At 36.5% G+C, this 18,894-nt stretch overlaps 1 protein-coding gene across 4 annotated transcripts in view; it reads left to right on the top strand.

Moving 5' to 3' along the window:
* The window catches only part of THOC1 (THO complex subunit 1), a 54,934-nt gene that overhangs the window by 14,768 nt on the left and 21,272 nt on the right, over window positions 1-18,894 (top strand). For all 4 annotated transcript variants that reach the window (XM_017873532.1, XM_017873534.1, XM_017873535.1 and 1 more), the window contains 3 exons: window positions 1,292-1,365; window positions 6,217-6,325; window positions 7,689-7,820. In XM_017873532.1, the coding sequence (XP_017729021.1) occupies window positions 1,292-1,365; window positions 6,217-6,325; window positions 7,689-7,820 (315 nt within the window). The remainder of the gene's footprint in view (window positions 1-1,291; window positions 1,366-6,216; window positions 6,326-7,688; window positions 7,821-18,894) is intronic.

Genomic DNA, 18,894 nt, shown 5'->3' with positions numbered 1-18,894 from the left:
TCATGTAAACGGGCCTAAAACTCATAAAAAATTTAAAACTTTTGATTTTATTTCCAACTTAAAGAAATAATGTTTTGTATGTAAAAAATTCAAGCAGTGTTTAAAATAGAAAGTACAGTTATTCTGTAATCCAAGGTAGACCATGGTAGATTATGGCATAGCTTTCTATTAAAGTGCATTAACAAAGTAGCTGTACTTTCTGTTTTGATAGTGTTAATCATAAGGTAGATTATAGAATAGATGTACTTTCTGTTTTAAACATTGGGTTATTTTTTGCAGAATATGTATTTTTTCTATAAATTTTTATTATTTCTATAACCACTCATAGCATTCTGTGTCTCACCATACCAGGACTTTTTGGGTATATGTACAAACATATTGTTTTTCTCCAAAATGAGGTCATTCATACTATTCTGAAATTCACTTTCTTCCTTTAAGATTTAGATTTATCTTAGTTTTTAAATGGCCCTTGGTAAATGGATATATCAGAGTGGATATATCACATTTCTCTGCCTGTGGGCATTTAGATTATGTCTGATAGTGGAAAAAAAGGTTACAGTGTCCAGGTAGTGTATAATATTGCATCAGTCTGCATCATCTACATCAATTATGCAGATGTCTTTTTAGGATAAATTCCAGTAAATAAAATTACTGGGTTAAAATATATGCATATTTCATATTTCAATAGCTATTTCCTGATTACTTCTCAAAGAGGTTATACCAGTTTATACAGCCACCAGTGGCACATGGAGAATGCCTGCCCTTTTTCCCCACAGCCTCACCCCAACAGTGTGAATTATCAATTTTTAAAAAATATTGGCTTAATTGATGTATATATTTGAAAAATACGTCTTCTTAGTTTTAATTACATTTTCTTGATCATTATTGGTGTTAAGGAACTTATTATATGTTGATTGGAATTTATTTTTCTTCTGTGAATTACCTATTCATGCTATTTGCTCATTTTATTGTTGAACTGTCTTTGTGCATTTCCAAAACATTTAGGCCTTTATTCCAGAGGGAATCTATTGATTATGTTTAGAAATGCAAATTTGAAACTTTCTACTGTCTTCATGATTGTGTTATATCATTGTCATACTGTTCTTGAGTTCTTCTGTCCGTCAGGTAAAATTATGATTGCCTTACAGATTAACTATAGGTCTAGATAGTTAGTGACTAGACTTCTCTAACTGGGGGTTGCCTAGGAATATGTAGCTGACCTATTATTCTAGTATTTTTCTCCTGTCTGATGACTGCTTCATGATAGGCTATACATTTTTTTTCAATGTAGCACACTGAAGATAGAGAAGAAGGAATGGATGTAGAAGAAGGTGAAATGGGAGATGAGGAAGCTCCAACAACGTGGTGAGTTTTCAGAGCTTAAGCTTTTTGACTTACAGAGATAATCTCTTAATTTATTGAGTATCCTCTCTGGAGTGAGGATATAGGCAAGGAGGAAAGAAATTATAAGAAATTTCTTTCATTTGTAATTTTCATGTATATTACTTAAAATAATAAATCCTAAATCACTAATGGGCTTTATCCGCTGGTTTCTATATTAAGTACAGACAGTTCATTGTTTGTATAGCCTACCCTATGCATAATCCCAGCATTTGAAAAGCCAACCACAGGCAACCGTGGGAGCTCCTCCCCTTAGTCCCTTCTATTAAACTTGTGGACCCAGTGCCTGTGTGTACTGGGCCAACTTTTAATGAAATAAGCAGGTTAAGAAGCCTTTCCTCCTTCTCTCCCCTTGCTCTTAAAACTGTTTCTTATCTCCTCCTCTATAGCCCTGTGCTTTCTTTCCAGAAGCAATCCTCAGTGGCATAGATGGGTTCTAGAAACTGCAACATTAAGTGAAACGATGTATGATGAAACCAGTTTTCCCATAGGCTAATAAACAAAAGTTAGGTTCCTATGGCCTATTTCTAATCACAAAAACAATCACCAATCTCCTAGATAAAGATGAAAATGCTTCTGTTATTAAACATTGAATAAATGTGAACTATGCATGCATTTGAGAAAGATTAATAAAAACAAGTAAGATAATTATTTGCCTAGTTATTCCAGTTTAAGGTTGCGGGTGACCAGAGCCTGTGACAGCAGCTCAGAGCTCAGGGCGGAACCAACCCTGTATAGGATGCCATCCGCTCACGGTGTGTATACCCACACACCCACACTCACTCATCCTGGAACCATTTAGACATGCCAGTTATTTTCATGTACACCTCTTTGGAATGGAGGAGGGAGTCTGACTACCTAGAGAAAACCCACACAGACATAGGGAGAATATACAAACTTCACATAGACCGTGGCCCCAGCCAGGAATCCATTTTTTTTTCCCCTCATAAACGTTACAATAAAACAATATTGAAGGAAACATCATTATTTGAAGACCTGCCATAATTTCTTCCTAGCGCTGGCTTAGAAGCAATAAGCAAGAGAAAAGAGAAGGTATTAAGGAAAATTTTCCTTCACTGGCACTCTTCCAGGTGTCTGAGGTGATGAGAGTCATTAGTTATAATTGAAAGAATTTCCATTACTGTCTAGAAGATCAAGATGGGATTCCTGTATCTGCCCTATATTTCTGGCATCCCAGATTTCAAATTCAAACACATCTCCAGAAGAAATATTAGAAGTGGTGTGGCTCCAAGCTTAACTCCAATACTTCCTAGTCATGTTTCAACATCTTTAAAATGTAGTAATGCCACCTACACTCTACAGGTAAGAGGATTAAATAAGACGATGATCAGAAATAGTCTATTAAGGCACTAATTGTTTATATGTAGTGGTAAGTGTAGAGCACTTAGAATATTGTCTATTCAGTGTCTAGTAGCTATTATTTGTTATCGTTATTTTTTTTTTAGAGACATATTTACTCATTATGCATGGATGGAATAGGCTTTAGGGTCTGGCCTGAGCAACATCAGGGCTCTGGGGCAAGTTAGTAGGCTACAAGATAATGAGTCACCTGAAGTGTAAACGGCCCCAAAGACACTGACCAATGCAGTTTTGTCTACTTAGATTTTGCCTAAGACTGTATAGACAGTTCATCCCTATTGGTTATGTTTGTAAATCACTTAAATAAGACTTAACACTCAGCTGCCTCTCTCTGTCACAGTCACTAATGTTGAATAGAAGGAGAAAATATATGAGGAATTACTTTGTAAACAGCAGATGGCCTTAGGCACTGTAATTTACAAAGCGGAACACATTACCCATGTACCTACAATATGAAGTCCATTCAGATTTGGCTGAAATACACCAGTAAACATTTTGTTAAGAAATTTCAGGCCGGGCGCGGTGGCTCAAGCCTGTAATCCCAGCACTTTGGGAGGCCGAGACGGGCGGATCATGAGGTCAGGAGATCAAGACCATCCTGGCTAACACGGTGAAACCCCGTCTTTACTAAAATACAAAACTAGCCGGGCGAGGTGGTGGGCGCCTGTAGTCCCAGCTACTCGGGAGGCTGAGGCAGGAGAATGGCTTAAACCCGGGAGGCGGAGCTTGCAGTGAGCTGAGATCTGGCCACTGCACTCCAGTCCGGGCGACAGAGCGAGACTCCGCCTCAAAAAAAAAAAAAGAAATTTCAATGTGTAACATCCTATAAAATAGCTCAACATTTTAAAAACTGTATCAAGTTTTCCAGAGTATTTTGGTTAAAATAGTTACAGGACATTCTATTTTACATAGTAATTGGGTCTCTGATTTGTTATTATTTGCAAATACAATAAATGGTTACATTTGCTTTGTGTGGATAAACAGAAAATTCAAAAGTTTCTGTGGAGTGGTGAAGGTGGAAGGCAAATTGCAAGTGGGTTGAAGAGTAAATGGGAAGGTAATGAAGTGGTGACATGGAGTATAGACAACTCTGAAGAATTTTATTCAGCTGTGAAGGAAAAGAGCAAGGGATAGCATCTAAGGAGAGGAGAGTTTAAATTTTTAAAAATATATTAATGCCTCAACTATAAAAACTGCCTAACAGTAATATTTAACACAACTTCAAAATTTATTCTGTAAGACACCTCAGATACCCACCAAGCCAATTAAAGATAAAAGGGAAGAGATCAAAAGCCTTTACAGGTAGGAGATGGTAATTAGCAACTTGGAGTAACATTGTTGTTGGTATCAAGCATTAAATTAGATGTGAAGTTCTTATCAATTGAGACAAAAGGGACATATAATGGTTGCGTGATTCTCATTCTCTGTTAGAGCTAGCCCCATTTTTAAGAGACAAACTTTCCTGGTACTACATTTCAAGAGGTATTTATTATATTCAATCTTACATGTTGTAACTGAGTAACATTTTGTTAGTGTGTGTGTGTGCACATGCACTTCAAAAACATTCTTTATCAAATATGGAACTATACAAATATTGGTTCTTGTTCTTTCATGGATGTAAATAATTTATATAGTGCTGTTTCTTTTCTCTATTTAACGTTTTAGGTAATGTTCTTTTTGTGGCTTTTTGTTCTGTTTTGTTTTGTTTTGTCTTTGGTTTGTTTTTTGAGACGGAGTCTTGCTCTGTCACCCAGGCTGGAGTGCAGTGCCGCAGTCTCAGCTCACTGCAAGCTCTACCTCCTGGGTTCAAGTGATTCTTCTGCCTCAGCCTCCTGAGAAGCTGGGATTACAGGCATGCACCACCACGCCTGGGTAGTTTTTGTATTTTCAGTAAAGGTGGGGTTTCATCATATTGATCAGACTGGTCTCGAACTCCTGACCTTGTGATCTGCCTGCCTCAGCCTCCCAAAGCACTGGGATTATAGGCATGAACCACCACACCCAGGCTGTGGCTTTTTTGTAAAAACCCAATTCATAGAAAACCCAGAGGTATAATCTTATTGTTGTAAATCAGTTAAGCTGCTTTAATTATAGAGAGAGGTTAATGTGCAGATCATTGTGTTCCTACTTTCAGAGTTGTTACTAAGGAAAAGTTTAGGAAGAGTGAAAGTAAACCTACCCATTAGATTCTTTCAGATACTACTAATTCTTGGTGAAAGCTTTGGCAAGAACTGGATTTAGATTTTGGTTAGTTAAAAGTTGTCAGTGTTCTTCACTGTTGATTTTCACGTGCCTCACATACTAGCCATTTATCAGATATTAGCTGTTTTAAAAATTAAAAGAATAGGCTGCGCAGTGGCTCACGCCTGTAATCCCAGCACTTTGGGAGGCTGAGGTGGGCGGGTCACGAAGTCAGGAGCTTGAGACCATCCTGGCTAACACGATGAAACCCTGTCTCTACTAAAAATACAAAAAATCAGCTGGGCGTGGTGGCGGGCACCTGTAGTCCCAGCTACTCAGGAGGCTGAGGCAGGAGAATCATTTTGAACCTGGGAGGCAGAGCTTGCAGTGAGCCGAGATCACAAACCTGCCCTCTACTCCAGCCTGGGTGACCGAGCGAGACTCCTTTAAAAAAATAAATAAATAAAATAAAATAGAAGAGTATGTATTGACACTGTAGATGTGTGACATATCATGATTAGAAGTTGAATTAGTAGTGCCATAATAAAGTCACTAGAGAAAGGGCTTATTTTTGTGATGCTAACTTGATATGTACCATATATGTTTATCTCATACTAATGCTTCTTAGGATATAATATTATTAGTTAGTGACTTTTAACATAGATTCAGATTAACATCGGTTTAAACAACATAAAAGTTGATTTTTTCCCCCTCATATCGAAGTCTAGAAGCAGGCAGTCCAAGGCTGGTAAGGGAGCGCTGCTCAGTGAGATTGCCTAGACCCAGGTTTCTTCTACCTTCTTCTTCCATCATCTCTTGGTGTTTGCTCTTTTTCCTGTAGTGCAAGGTGGCTCACTCTCACATCTGCATTCTAGCCAGCAGGAAGAGGAAAAGGCCAGTGATAAAATATGGCCCAAAAGTTGCACATATGAATTCTACTCCCAACTGATTGGCCAGAATTTAATCACATGATCATACTAGCAGCAAGATTGGTTGGGAAACATAATCTTTAATTCTGAATAACCATGTGTCCTACCAGAATTCAGGGCTCCACCAGTGTAGATAAAGAGAGTCTATTGGGGTCTGTGAGTTCCCTAAAATGATTTGTAAAAGTTTATATAAGTATTTGTGAATGTGTACTTTTCTGATAACTTTCATTAGCTTCTGAAAATGGTTTGTGACCAAAGCTAAGAATATTTAGATATTTGTAAAAGAATTTAAATGATTTATTTAATGTAACATTTATTTTATTAGCTCTATTCCAATTGATTACAACCTGTATCGAAAATTCTGGTCACTTCAGGATTACTTCAGGAATCCTGTGCAATGCTATGAGAAGATTTCATGGAAAACTTTTCTCAAGGTGAGTTGCCAGTGATAGACTCTCAGAAGCCTAGTATTTTATAGCCAGTGATAGAGCTAAAACTTACTCTTGTCTAACATACTTTTCACTATTTTATTCTACCTCTTACATTTTTATACCAATTTCATAACAAGCTAAATTATAAATTAATATTTAAACCGCTATTATTTTCAAGTAGTGTATAAGAATCGGATATTTAAAAGTCATTACAGCCTTGCTTTTTTGGAATATAATGAGTGTTATCAACATCAATTGATGATATTTTGCAGAATATATTCTATCTTTGTACAAAATTATTTTAGCTGTCTTGTTGAAACAGAAGTCCTCAAGTCATGGCCCTGGGCCAGATCTGACCTACTGCTTGAAACAAAGGTTTATTGGAATACTACCATGACCATCCACTTACCTGTGGCTGTTTTTGCGATATTATGGCACAGCTGAGTAGTTGCAACTGAGACTATAAAGGCCACAAAGCCTGAAATACTTACCCTCTGGTCCTTTATGGAAGAAGTTTGCCAATCCTGTTTTAGAATAATTTTATATTTTCTTGGCTACTTAAAAATCAGTTGTCCTTTTTTGCTGTAATCAAAATATAAGTAGGTAGTTCTCAAAGTAGCGTGGTGTGTGTTATGTTATTTTTAATAGCTTTTGTTTTATATGCAAAGTTTTGTGGGGGCAGCACCATCCAAATTCAGATTAAGTGGTTAGTGAGAAATAATCTGGAATTGTCTTCTAACTGGACAGAATTTGATGGAATTTATTTGCTCAATCTTTAGCACAAGAAATACGTAAGAGTTTCTACAGGTAGTTAAACAATTTCACTGGTAAATTCCTATACACTCTTAAAAGTGTTCCCTTTTCTGTTTGTCCCTTACACAAACTTCTTAAATCATATTTCTTTTTTTTTGGAGACGGAGCCTCTCAGGTTCAAGGGATCCTTTAGCCTCAGTCTCCCGAGTAGCTGGGACTACAGGTGCCCGCCACCATCCCGGCTAATTTTTGTATTTTTAGTTGAGACAGGGTTTCACCATGTTGGCCAGGCTGGTCTCAAACTCCTGATCTCAAGTTACCCACCCACCTCAGCCTCCCAAAGTGCTGGGATTACAGGCATGAGCCACTGAGACTGGCCAAGAAATCACATTTCTTTAGGAGTAGGGAACTTGTTCCTACTTTTACAACAAGTGAAATATCCACAATAGTTTTTATTCCCATAATTTTTATTGTTAGCGTGCCTTACAATATACAATATGCCTTACAATATACAATACATGATTGAGAGTAAATTCTAGACATTTTGATGCAGGAAAGCACTAAACAAATTTGGGTAACAATGTCGAATAAAACTAATATTTTTATTTTGCAGTATTCTGAAGAAGTTTTAGCTGTTTTTAAGAGTTACAAATTAGATGATACTCAGGCCTCAAGAAAAAAGATGGAAGAATTGAAAACAGGAGGAGAGCATGTATATTTTGCAAAATTTTTAACAAGTGAAAAGGTATAAGTTTTTCTTTCTCACTAAGCATAATGAGAAATGGTCTTGTTTTATTTCTGTTTAGCTGACAGCCTTTCTAACTTAAATTGAATAGAAATGTTTCCTATTTTTACTTTGGGTTAAAGCTGATTAATGTTACTTTGAAAGTCCCATTTCTTCCTTTCACAAGTAGGACTAATTTGATTTCAAAGGTGAAAGTAGTTCTACATTAAGTCTGTTTTGTAGACTAATTTTGGAATAAATGCAGTTTAATTACTTTTATGTCTATATATTTTAAACTTCAGGATTTAATTTGTATATGAAAATAATATTTCATAATTATTAGGTACAAGTAAGGGGTTTAAAAGTTCCTTGTTAATCTTATTTATACATTTTAAAAAGTAAATTTTGTTCAAATATAATGCTACAAGATTATGTAAAGTTTCTAGTCAAGATGGCACATTGAGTTTATGTTTCGACTCACTCCCTTTGCTCCAAACACATAGCAATGACGGGTAAAATATAAACGAGAAAACAAAAGATACAAGGCTGGGCTTCCACAAACAAGATAAATATCTTCATGGACCAGAAATGCCAAGTAGTGAGCAAAACTGCAGCCTGGGCCTGCTGGACTCTCTACCAAGGCAGGTGGTGGTATCCAGGAATTTGGCTACAAGTAACAGAGACTAAATGTGCACCATGTGAGACAAGGGGCCAGAGCCAGTTTCGCTTCTTGAAGCCAAGGACTAGGGTGGAACTTTTATCCACTTTTGGAAAGAAACTAAGAAAAAATATTGCCAGTCTTCTGCCAAGGGCTATGGTTTTATAGGAAGTTGTGAGCCTAGGGATAACAAAGACAGCTTTGTGTCCATCTGCTTGCTCAGTGACCAGATATGTGATATGCTAAGTATACTTACGAAACAGCTGCTCTAAGAAGTCATCATAAGACTTCTAGACTTTTGGACTCAGGGGCCCTGGTAGAAGCAGATGCAAAACTGCTAGAAAGGGAAGGATGTACACAGAGAGGGAGGGGAAAGGAAGTAAACAAACATCCCAAAAGAAAAGGCTCCGGTTCAAAACTCTGATAAATTAAAATTCCAAAATCTATAAATCTAATGCCAAGAAGGATCACCAGCAAAATCAACTATTGGGATAGACATATATTTATTCCAGATGAAATATATAGCCTGACCAAGACTTCATATATGTTTTGGATACTCAAAAAGATAATTGATGAGATAACTAATCCATTGAAAAGGAACAAGAAATCATGAAACAGAAGCAGGCTGAAATGAAGTAGGACAGTCAATACAACTATTCGGGAGTCTTGGAAATGAAAAATATAATCATTGAAACCAAAACTCAGCACACAGAATTAAACTATACAGTGGACATAGATGAACAAAGACCTAGTGAACTGAAGAAGGTGATGAGAACTTCATCCAGCAAGCAGCACGGTTTTTTTTTTTTTTTTTTTTTTTTTTAAGTGAAGGAGCAGTTAAAAGCCATGATGAATAGATTGGGAATTTCCAACATCTGTCTAGTAGGATTTCCAAAGAAGAAAATGGAGGGAATGGTAGAGAAACTGGATTGCAAAGAATTGAAGGAAATCTCAAATCCTCAGCTGAAAAGTATGCCACAACTGCCAAGCAGGATAAAGAAAGATAAATCTACACTTCAGTACCTCATGCCATAACTGTGGGCATTCAGAGAAAACCTAAAAGCCACTAAGGGATAAGAAAGACAGATATACCGGGAAGGCACAGCGGTTTGACTGTTAGCAGATTTCTAACAGATATCAACCATTAATACCAGAAGACAGTAGAGAAAAATTAAAGTGCTGAAAGAAAAATGACATTGAATCTAGAATTTTATACCAAGTTAAATACACCCAAGACTGTCGATGAAAGAAAGACATTTTTGTTTAGAGACCAGGATAACTTACCACTCAGTGACCTTCATTTTGAAAAAAACTACTCAAGGATGTTCTTCAGGAGGAAGGAAATTGAACCCATAAGAATGGAGTGGGATACAGAAGGCAACGGTGAGCACAAAAATTGAAAAATATGACAGTAAATTTACTATTGACTATAAACACAAAAAAGTCATGAATGATTTAAAATTTTTTTAATTAAAAAGTTTTATTAACGTGGAACTTAACTAGATGACAGTAATAATATGGAAGGGGAAAGCAGAGATGTTTAGTGAGTAATTTAAAATTATGGCAGTCCTTGTAATCTTCAGGCATAGGAAAGGAATACTGAATATTCCTTTTCATGTATATTAAAAAGGTAACCACCAAAAGAAAACCAACTTGTTGCTCTCAAAGAGCAGAGATCAAAGGGAGGCAGGGAGGAACCTAGACTACTTTATAAATCTGACAAATGGCAGAAAGGGAAGGAAAAAGGAAGAGAAAGGAGGGGAGAAATATGTCAGTAATAACAAGTATAAACTGATTTAATTTACCTAATATACCTAATAAGACTTTATCAGATTGGATTTTTAAAACTCCAGCTATATTTGTTAATTTAAATGAAACAAATATAGAAACCTTTTGGTTGACTAAAGAATTCAAAAGTTTTATTCTACCTTATGTGGAAGAGGAGAGGAAAATCCCAAAGCTCTTCTTGCTTAACAGAGAAACTTCCCAAGGTTATCTACTTTTTAGAATGCAGAGGTGTCAGTTTAATATTATCAGGGCAAAAAAGTTACAAAATAAAACAACCAGTAAGACTTATATACTTTTAAGACTTACAGGTCCACATTTCTCAGGACATGACAGCTATTTCAAAAATCTGGATGTCTTAATAGAATTTTTTTTTTTTTTTTGAGACGGAGTTTCGCTCTGTCGCCCAGGCTGGAGTGCAATGGCACGGTCTTGGCTCACTGCAACCTCTGCCACCTGGGTTCAAGTGATTCTCCTGCCTCCGCCTCCCGAACAAATAGCATTTCTAAAGACATTGTAATAATGAAAACAGCAGGATTAAACATTTTCAGTGAAATCTCCACACGGGAATATGGGATTGATGCTTTTATATCATTCTCCATTCACTTTATCACACTTGGCTTTCTAATAGTATCTCTCCTTTTATGAATCTTTGTAAACTTGCTTTCACCAGCAGTTAGAACATGAACTTTCAGGATTAAGCTCTGAAATTTCATTAATTAATACCACGAGGAAGGTAAAAGCAGCTTTGAGAAGCTTAAAACTTACCATAGGAATAAGAAAAAGGCACAAAATAGTACCAGAGAGAATGTGAGACATGTAATGTTTTGCATTTTCATTTCCCTTTGTTGCCCCTTGAGCAACAACTTTATCTTAAATTTACAGTCCTCCTTGTACATTCTTCATATTTTTTGGTGTATTTTTAGTGTTTACTACTTAATATACAAGTGAAAATATTTGTAATACATTACCTATATCATGAAAAATATGCAACATTTTGTAAGCTTTACTGCTGCACTGAAAGAAGCCTTCCAGCATCTCTATACCTTACGTGGTATACTAGGATTCCTAAAAAGGCCTTCACACCTAAGTATACGCCAGTTTTGGGCCTGATGTTACTTTCAACTTCTGATATAGATTTGGTAAGTCATGGGAAAGGTCTGGATTTTTCAGGGATACAGGTGCTGTATTCCTTGCCAGTAAGAGCTAGCTAAAGTGAAATCTAAAGCTATGATTATTTGGAGCATAATTCTATAGCCTATCATTTCATTGGTGAACAGGTTTAGAAAAGTGCTTATCATTACAAGGTTAGATCTTTCATCTCTGTAATAGAGCCTGTGACCCCATCCAATGGGAATATTATTATCCAGAACCATTGTGTTTTGTTACATGAATCTGGTCAGACTTTTCCTTAGGGATAGTCCGGAAATAATACTTGGCAAGTTTGATATAAAGTTTTTTTTTTGTTTTTTAGACACTTTTTTTTTTTGGCCCACTGCAACTTCTACATCCTGGGTTCAAGCAATTATTGTGCCTCAGCCTCCCGAGTAGCTGGGATTACAGGCGCCCAACACCACGCCTGGCCAATTTTTGTATTTTTTAATAGAGACAGGTTTTTTTGCCATGTTGGCCAGGCTGGTCTCGAACTCCCAACCTCAGGTGATCTGCCTGCCTCAGCCTTCCAAAGTGCAGGGATTACAGGCGTGAGCCACTACGCCCAGCCAGATGATATAAACTTTATAGTTGGAGATAGGCCAGTCATGTGGCAACTACAGGTAGGCAGAGGTTCTATAAATAAAATGAGTGTCTTTGTAAATTATCGTATCTTCCTTCTTAAAGACAGAAGTTTCCCCTAGAAACAAAGTGCCACATTTTTGTGCTACCTGGAGTGTGATTGTAAATACTAATGCCCAACAGTATAGTTCCCTTGTTAGCAGAGCGAAATAATCCAGGGATACTACTTGCTAAATGTAGTGCTGAGATACCTGGGTTGTTTAATTTTTAATGGAGTGGAAAAGTATCTGTTCTTTAAGGTTAGTTCAAGGTCATACTCAGAAATTTTAAGGGAGAATTTTACTTCTAATTGTTCAACTTATACCAAATAAAAGGCACTGGTATTATAGGGATTCCTCCCTCCGTACTATGTAGCATGTAAAAGCGGAACAACATTTCAAAACATTTAAGTACCATGAGTATTACCATGATGGTTAAAAGAATATATTTTTGGATCTCTTAAGTTCTCACAGAAAAGTGTATAACAACACTAACTAGATACAGGCTTTAGGGTTACCCAGTCCTTTAGAATAATATGCTTCTCGCTTTCCATCTGAGACTCAATGACCAGAATGATCAGATGGAATACTCAGTGGCTAGCAGTTACCAGGGTGAGGTTACCCACAGTCATGTACTGTTGACCCTAGGGTGGTCATTAGGCCATTCTTTTTCATGGAGAAAAGAAAATTCACAATTTTGCTTGGTCTCTGCATTGCGTGAAGAGGCCTCTAGTTAGGACTTTTGGTCATTTTTTTAAAAAAAGTTCCTGGCAGTAAGAAACTATCCATACCGTCATTCTGCCTTAAATGTTTTGTAGTTTTTATGTCCATTTGAGAGGTTGAATCTTTATGTAGTAGAGGCTAAGATAGGTCTCTTATAAGATATACTATAGCTTAGTTAGGAGCAAATGAAGGCAGAAGCAAGGCCCTCCTGTTAACAAGTGGGCAGGCTAACCACTATCCTACAATTTTTTTTTAATCTCATTAGTTGTTTTTGGTACGGGAGGCTTTTAGATAGCTCTGGAACAGGGCTGCACAGCAGGCGGTGAGTGGTGGGCAAGCAAGCGAAGCTTCATCTGTATGTACAACTGCTCTCCATCACTTATATTACCACCTGAGCTCCGCTTCCTATCAGATGAGCAGCAGCATTAGATTCTCATAGTAACATGAACCCTATTGTAAACTGATCATGAGGGATCTAGGTTGTGTGCTCCTTACGAGAATCTAATGCCCAATGATCTGTCACTGTCTTTCATCACCCCCAGATGGGACCTTCTAGTTGCAGGAAAGCAAGCTCAGGGCTCCCACTGATTCTACATTATGGTGAGCTGTATATGTATTTCATTATATATTACAATATAATAATAATAGAAATGAAGTGCACAATAAATGTAATGCACTTGAATCATCCCGAAACCATTCCCTCTACCCCATAACCCCTGATCTGTGGAAAAATTGTCTTCCATGGAATCAGTCCCTGGTGCCAAAAAGGTTGGGGATCACTGCTTTAGAAGTCTTTTGCTGACAGTCTTGTCAGTCTTAGCATATGCTTTCACTCATCCTGTAAAGATAAATACTATAGATAAAACCTTTTCATATGATTGACATTTTTTAGTATAAATAAAATTGACTTTTAATGGTCCTCAGGGCGGAAGGCAGGAACTACCCTCTGTTTTGACATTTTTGAACTCGGTGGTCCTGACAAATAGAACAGCTCTTTAAATATCATTGAGCATATTAGAAAACTTAGAGTATACTCGGCCATTGTTATTTTTAGAATAACCTCTGTGTGTGAGTCAAGCCATGGTTATACAAGCAAGATAAGAAAGTAAAGTGATTGATGCTACCAAGTAGCAGCCCTCTAGGAAAGACTAAAGGCAGTTAGGGTGCAGGTGGTGTACTGCAAAGTAGGCTCTGAATTTGGAGCCTAATCTTGAAGAGAGGCAAAGGCTGAAAGGCTTAGCAGAGGAGACTAGTTATTTGATAAGATAAAGAGCAGAGAGAAAATAAGAAGCCGCCCAACCTTCTTATTAGCCAAAGTAATAGAAATTAATACTGACTATAACAGAAAGACCATTACAAATTTTAGGTCCTCTAGAAATGAGAACTCTTATTATGTTTACCACAGTGTATAGTCATGATTACACAAAAGCATAATGAAGTTATATTTATAAATGTTAATAGACCTTTGAAAAGAAAATGTTCTCTGATGCGGACAATAATTTTGGACTCCTGGACAGACTCTATAGAGGGCAAAAAAATATTACCTGGTTATAAATGGACTTCATACCCAGAGGAAAAAAAAAATTTTCTGTGAGTTAATCAGGCTCCCTCCTCTATTATATACAAGTGTTTATTAGTTTTCAATATACTTTTATATGCATGTTGTAATAGATCAGTGTTTAATAACAGTATTATTTAAAACTTTAAAATTAGTTTTTAAAACAGTTCTATCAAGCATGTTTAATATGTAAACATTAACTGATTTATTTCATCCTGAGTGTTACGAAGAGCAAACATGTTAAGGTACGGTCAGAGATACATAGGTTTAAAAACATATGAATCAGGCCAGGCACAATGGCTCATGCCTGTGTCCCAGCACTTTGGGAGGCCGAGGCAGGCAGATCACTTAAGGTCAGGCGTTTGAGACCCGCCTGGCCAACATAGCGATACTCTGTCTCTACTAAAAATACAAAAAATTAGCCGGGTGTGGTGGCAGGTGCCTATAATCCCAGCTACTTGGGAGGCTGAGGTAGGAGAATCGCTTAAACCCAGGAGGCAGAGGTTGCAGTGAGCTGAGATCACACCATTGCACTCCAGCCTGGGCAACAGAGCGAGACTCTGTCTCAAAAAAATAAAATAAATAAAAGAATCATATGTTAGGGACTTTTATGTTTTCTGTGTCTGAATTTTAATTTTTTGTAGAAATGTTTTCAATACTCTGTAATCCTATAGAGTATTAAAACTTTACCAGATAGCGTAAGAATATTCTGTAAATTCATATAATTTTCAGTATTGTCTGAGATTTATGAAAACCAACACCAGTATAGACACTGGCTGTTTAATCATAGCTTGATTTAGTTGTTCACCCATGTTTATGTGTAAATAATCCTAAGTATTAATAATACAGGTAACAAGAAAATAACCTATATTAGAAAGTTTAATTTTAGCCTTTTAAAGGCAGAAAAATCTTATGTTTATTAAAATTCTGTATTTGTATCTTTTTTCTACCTTGTGGTTTAATCAAAGAAAAGTCATAAAGTCATCTTTTAGACTGAAAACTTTCAAACAGTACTAATGTAAAACATTACAGAGTTTGTTTTACATTAACTATGAGTATTAAGGAAAATGAAATTTAAATCTTTGGTATTTATTTTATTGAGGAATACCATAGCCTTCTAAGTCTACCTCACAGTACAGTCATGCACCCCATAATGGCACCACATAATGACCATATAATTGGTCAGCAGTGGACCCCATGTACAACAGTGGTTCTGTAAGATTATAGATTATAATACTGTATTTTTACTTTGCCTTTTCTATGTTTAGATACACAAATCCTTAACCATTGTGTTATAGTTGCCTACAGTATTCAGTGCAGTAACATGCTCTACAGGTTCGTAGCCGAGGAGCCATAGGCTGTACCATATAACCTAGGTGTATAGTAGGCAATACTATTGTTAAGTACACTCTATGATGTTCACACAGGGGGGAAATTGCCTAATGACACCTTTCTTAGACTGTATCCCTGTAGGTAAGTGACACATTGCTGTATTAGTACAGAAAGTTGCTTAAAACTTTTTGAGACTGTGTCGGGTTACTTTTTTACTAAATAAAAGGATTGAGAATTGATAGGTCCTGCCTTCAATGGGCATCTCCTTTTATCTTATAACTCAGCAGGGACGCTGAGAGGTCTTTAAACTAAAATTAGATTTTTCATTTTTTTAAGAACTTTTTTTTGAAAGACACTTTGAAAAGAATTATTACAAAGTAGAGCTGGGCGCAGTGGCTCACGCCTGCAATCCCAGCACTTTGGGAGGCCAAGGCAGGCAAATCACTTGAAGTCAGGAGTTTGAGACCAGCCTGGCCAACATGGTGAAACCCCAACTCCACAAAATACAAAAATTAGCCGGGTATGGTGGTGCATGCCTGTAATCCCAGCTACCCTAGAGGCTGAGGCAGGGGAATCCATTGAACCTGGGAGGCGGAGGTTGTGGTGAGCTGAGATCCCACCACTGCACTCCAGCCTGGGCAACAGAGTGAGACTCCATCTCAAAAAAAAAAAAAAGAAGGAATGCTATTTAAATTTATAATGTAGTTGTTTTTATACAATTGTTTATCCATTCTTTTCTAAGAAACCAAATGTTTTCTATTTCAATTGAATAAGCTATATGGAAGGTACTATTCCAGGTAGAAAACTATTTTACAATTTAGTCCTCTAGACCCTAATTTAATATCTGACACATTTGTGAAAATTAAAAGTTTAAATTGTTTAAAAGTTTAAAAAGTTTAAATTTAAAGTTTAAAGTTAAATATTTGTAAACATACTAAGTGTGGAACCTGTATTTTTTTTTCCTAATCTGGGGAGAAAATGGGTATATTCAAAACATGTGGAGTTTAGGCTTGATTTCTTAATTGTCTGGGCAGATTTTAACACCTCGTCCAGGATTATGTAAGCACTTAGTGGTGCCTTTCAGCAATTTAAAAAGGAAATCCAGTATGTAAAGCTGGGTGTGGTGGCTCATGCCTATAATCCCAGCACTTTGAGAGGTCGAGGTGAGTGGATCACTTGAGGCCAGGAGTTTGAGATCAGCCTGGAGGACATAGTGAAACCCCATCTCTACTAAAAATACAAAATTTAGCTGGGCGTGGTGGTGCGCACCTATAGTCCCAGCTACTCAGAAGGCTGAGGCAGGAGAATTGCTTGAATCCTGGAGGCAGAGGTTGTAGTGAGCCACGATTGTGCCACTGCACGCCAGCCTGGGTGACAGAGCAAGACTCTGTCTCAAAAAAAAAAAAAAAAAATTCCAGTACCTGAGAGATTTAGTACTTTTCCAGAAATCTCTCAAGACACACAATCTGATCAGAGGTGTATACTGTAGAAACTGTATAGCTGTGTTCTTTTCATAGACTCAATACTTTTTCGAGAAATACGCAACTCCTGCAGTCATGCTACAGAAAGACTACCCTATTGCCCACTCTCTGACACACAATTCATATGGGTTTTCACGTAAAAGAAAAAAAAGAGCCTAACACTCAGTCAACAGGAAAAATTATTAAATCAGGCCAACTAGAGGTCATACAAAAGCACTTTTAAGGAGTGAAAACATTCTGAACTAAAGGTTAGTAGTAGTGATCCTTTTGTGTACTCTTCCTCACTGGGGGCTCAAGAGCAAAACAAATTCACATTTACACAGATGCTCTGAGTTTCCCATGCACCAAATTGCCATTGGTATATTTGTCTTCTGGGGGCACCAGTTTCCTTTTAATGAGGTTTGCGTCTCAGAATCTTATCCTTTCCTAGTTACGCAAAGCCAAGTTCCGTAATTCCATGATTTTCACAAGGAAGAAAGCAGACCCAAGAGCTTAAAACTTACGTGGAAAAGAAAAGAAGACAAGAAAAATTTAATAAATGGAAGATGGAGCAGTTTGTATCCACAAGGGATATATACCTAAAACAAAACTCATGATTGAAATACTAGGATGGAAAGAAACATACCAGGCTAATACCAACAAAAAGAAAATTACATAAATAACAAATAAAATAGAATTTAAGGGGAAAAGTATAAATAGGACAAGGAACACTACATAATAAAGGAATGAACCACCAAGAAGGTGTCATGAACTTATGTATATTTCACAATATACCCTCAAAATATATTAAGCAAAAACTTACAAAGTTATGAGAAGTTGGCCCACAATTACAGTATATATTTTTAACTGCTTCTGATGGATCAGGTTGACTAAAGATTAGTTAAGTATATGGAAAATTTGAACAATGACAGTAATAAGCTTGATGTAGTACAGAATAAATAGAAGCAATATATTTATTTTTGTGTATACGTGGAACATTCACAAAATTTGACCATGTACTAGGTCACAAATTCTCAGCAAATTTCAAAGATTATACATGAACACATTCTCTGGCCACATTTCTGTGTCATCAAATTAGAATTCTAAAATTAAAGCTGCAAAAGGACAGCTTAAAAGAGGCAAATATATGAAAACATAAAAATGCATTTCCCAGGAATTAAGGAAGAAATCATAATGGAAATTCCAAATTTGTAATAAATGTATATCAAAATTGTAATTATAGGAAGAATTATATGTCAGAAGTGTGGGTTACAAATAAAGGGAGATGTAAAGGCACCGTTAAAGCTTCATATGCATTAATGGAAAAAATGTCAAGAAGGAGTGACAAATTGAGCATTCAACTCAAGAAGTTAGAAAAAGTACAAAATAAACCTCAAGAAAATGGAAGTAATAATAATAGCACAACTTAATGAAATAAGAGAAACTATGAAATATATCAGCAAAACTGAAAGTTGTTTCTTTGAAAAGAAAATGTTAGAAATCCAGAGCCTGTGCAAGGAAAATGAAAAGATACCAGCAAACAATATTAACAGTAAAAATTGACATAATTAGAGATATTTGAAATGATTAAGAGGATATTATGAACAATTTCTACAAATAAATTTTGAAGCCTAATGGGAATTCTTTAGAAAATTTAATGACCAAAATAGACTCTCAAAAAAAAATAAATAGAAAACTAAATAGATGAACAACCATTAAAGAAATACCAGCCAGAATGACACTTTTCAATGACATCAGGCCCAGAGGTTTTCAGGCACATCTTATCAACACTTCAAAGAATAAATAA

This window comes from Rhinopithecus bieti, unplaced genomic scaffold (assembly GCF_001698545.2).
Source record: "Rhinopithecus bieti isolate Rb0 unplaced genomic scaffold, ASM169854v2 scaffold_6946, whole genome shotgun sequence".
Lineage (NCBI taxonomy): Eukaryota > Metazoa > Chordata > Mammalia > Primates > Cercopithecidae > Rhinopithecus > Rhinopithecus bieti.
Note: the sequence above shows the minus strand (reverse complement) of the source record. Positions and strands in the feature narration are given on the sequence as shown.